General features: G+C 58.3%; 1 protein-coding gene across 1 annotated transcript; it reads left to right on the top strand.

Annotated features, from left to right (window-relative positions):
- Positions 1 to 627: 627 nt before the first annotated feature.
- On the top strand, positions 628 to 2,034 carry LOC105528462 (chromosome unknown open reading frame, human C11orf68). The gene has a single exon (XM_011965221.1). It carries the CDS (start codon positions 629 to 631, stop codon positions 1,382 to 1,384), a length of 756 nt encoding a protein of 251 aa, XP_011820611.1. The 5' UTR covers position 628; the 3' UTR covers positions 1,385 to 2,034.
- The last annotated feature ends 1,111 nt before the right edge of the window (positions 2,035 to 3,145 follow it).

The following is a 3,145-nucleotide window of genomic DNA, read 5'->3' as shown; positions in this document are numbered from 1 at the left end:
TAATGGCGGCGGGCGCGGCACGGCCGGAGCCTGGCGCTCCTGCAGGCTCTAACAAGCCCAGGTTCGAGTCCGGGCACTGCCCCATTGGCTTCGGAACGGCCTGTGCCCTCTCTGGACCTCAGTGTCCTCGTCTTTAAGTGGGCCCGATAACGCCTTCTCGGGAGGCCTGGCCCTACAGAGCCGGCCTTGGGAGCTGCGCGATCGTGCGCTTCTTTGCCTTCCTCTATTAAATGCCAGCGCTCCGGATACCTGCCAGGAAAAGGGGGCCTTGGCAGGGCCGGGAGGTGTAGCTGGGGCCGGTTGCTCCCACGCCTGGATTCACCCTTTGGCCCTGCCACGCACTACAGGTGACCTTGGGCAAGTCCTTTCTCTCTGAGCCTCAGTTTCCTTGTCTGTAAGTCAAGGAGAATAGTAATAACTGCAGCAACCCTTCTGGAGCGCTCACTCCTCAGGCATCTAATTTTCACAGCGGATCTACAGGACAGGAACAGTTGTTATCCCATTGTAAAGATGAGGCAACTGAGGCGCATCGACAATAACTCTTACCCAAGGCCACAGTTTAATCCAGTGCCTGGCACCTGTAGTTATTGTCTCAGACCCTGCCCTGACTCGGTTCCCTCACAGCAGGATGGAACCAGGTGAGGAGCTGGAAGAGGAGGACTCTCCAGGTGGCCGTGAGGATGGCTTCACTGCTGAGCACCTGGCTGCAGAGGCTATGGCAGCTGACATGGACCCCTGGCTAGTGTTTGATGCCCACACGACACCTGCCACTGAGCTGGATGCCTGGCTGGCCAAGTACCCACCATCCCAAGTTACCCGCTATGGGGACCCCGGTTCACCCAACTCAGAGCCTGTGGGCTGGATTGCAGTGTATGGGCAGGGCTACAGCCCCAACTCCGGGGATGTGCAGGGCCTGCAGGCAGCCTGGGAAGCTCTGCAGACCAGTGGGCGGCCCATCACACCGGGCACCCTGCGCCAGCTCGCCATCACCCACCACGTGCTCTCAGGCAAGTGGCTTATGCATCTGGCACCAGGCTTTAAGCTGGACCATGCCTGGGCTGGCATTGCCCGGGCCGTGGTTGAAGGCCGGCTTCAGGTGGCCAAGGTGAGCCCACGGGCCAAGGAGGGTGGGCGCCAGGTCATCTGTGTTTACACGGACGACTTCACGGACCGCTTGGGTGTACTGGAGGCGGATTCAGCCATCCGTGCAGCAGGTATTAAGTGCCTGCTCACCTACAAGCCTGATGTCTACACCTACCTGGGCATCTACCGGGCCAACCGCTGGCACCTCTGCCCCACTCTCTATGAGAGTCGTTTCCAGCTTGGGGGCAGTGCCCGTGGCTCCCGAGTGCTTGACCGTGCCAACAACGTGGAACTGACCTAGAGGGGCCAAACTGGGGAGACTGTCCTCTCCCCACTCCATGCTGGGGATGGATCCTCCTGTCTTCCTCCTTGTCCCATGAAGGACAAGCCCCCCAACTCTGGGGACTACTAGGTCACTTGGGAACTACCTGCATCTTCAGTCCCCTTGAACTTCTGCCCTCTGTTCAGGGCTGATGCAAGCCCCACAGGCTGGGGGAATCCGGTTCTCTGAGGGATGAGCCTTCAGCCTCCCTTTGTAATGCTGCTCCTCTCCACTGCCCAGAACCGTGGGTTGGGTGCAGACACCTAAGAGGAGAGACTTCCTTGGGACGCTCATCCCCTGCTATACCTCCCCTTCCTCCTGCATCTCCCCTTTCCTTCCCCCTCACAAGGGAGAAAACTTAGTACTTCCAGCCCCTCTCCTTGGAGCCTTCATGGTCTAGGGGTAGGGGCCCCACTGGCCTGAGCATGCCATTTTGGGGGGAGGGTGGTTGTGCCTACTTGTCCTTTGGCAGAGGGGATGCCAGGACCATGGACATGAGGCCTGCGCATCCCTGCCAGCTCACACAGCCTGTCCCACCATCCCCCCTTCCTTGGCTACTTTGACATGTGCCTGCTCCTGGCATTTCAATAAAACCCGGCTTGGGTCTGTGTCTTGAGTGTTTTTTAAAATACTGTCTTGGTGGTTACCTGCTTTGGTTGCTAGGGAGAGGCAGGGCCAGGAGAGACTACCCCGTTGACCCGGCCAGGCCCCCATAGCTGCCCCTAGCAATAAGTTGTGCCTCACTGCTGAGGCTAGGCCCTGTCTCTAAGAACCTCTGCAAAACCAGCCCCACTTCCCCTCCATCCCAAATCAGTTTCTCAGATATTTCCCATAATTCCAGGGGTTGATCCCTCCAGGAACGTCTAAGGGGCCACTGCTAGCCCTCAAGGTACATTTGTGCATATTAGAGGAAGGTACCAAGCCCAGGCAGTCCTAGGCCAGGGTACGTGGTTTGGGGAGTAGAGGATGGGATGGGCTGGATTTCGGCACCCTAGGCTGGACGTCCTTGTGCAGTGAACAACCTGTGCAACCCTAGGTAGTCTCTCTGGAAGCCCCGCCATTCATACTGTCCTCTTCTACCATCCTGACCTTCATAGGGCCCACTGGACAGTTTACAAAGCGCTTTCATATGTATTAAATTTCATTCTCACAACCTCTTTAGGAGATGTTGGCCCCATTCTGCGGTCAAGGTAATTGAAGCCAAGAGGGGAAAGGAGTTTTTTCAGTGTCATGCGATGAGGTGGGCAGAGCTAGGACTTGCATCCCAGTCCCTTCCTCAGGCAATGAGGTCCCTGAGCCCACCGAGGAAAACAGCTTTTCATAACTCACGAAGCATGTTCACTTATGTGATCTCACTAGGCCGCCCTGCTCTGCTGGGACTTGCTGTAGCCTCGGAGCCTGGCTCCCGCACGCCTCCATCTCTCCAGCCCAGTGCCCGGCCCTGGCCTGGATTGGAGGCCAGGGTGTCTGGCAGGGAGCCCCTTGGGACACAGCTCTCGTGCCGTGCCGAGACTGACTCAGCCTCCAGCAGTCTCACCAAATCGGAATTTAGAGCAGGGGAGCGGAGATGCCACCAGGCTGACTGGGTGGAAGTGGCTGAGTCATGAGATGCTGGCTCAGTCCTCTCTCCAGCTTCCTCCCCACCCTGAGCTTCCCCACGGCTGAGTCCCCCTCTGCCCAGCCTTGGGAAGTCCCCAGAGCTGGGTGGTCTCCAAGTTGGAGCCTGGTGCTCTGCCTCCC

This window comes from Mandrillus leucophaeus, unplaced genomic scaffold, assembly GCF_000951045.1.
Source record: "Mandrillus leucophaeus isolate KB7577 unplaced genomic scaffold, Mleu.le_1.0 Scaffold718, whole genome shotgun sequence".
Classification (NCBI taxonomy): domain Eukaryota; kingdom Metazoa; phylum Chordata; class Mammalia; order Primates; family Cercopithecidae; genus Mandrillus; species Mandrillus leucophaeus.
The sequence above is the reverse complement of the archived record's forward strand: the minus strand, read 5'-3'. Positions and strand labels throughout refer to the sequence as shown.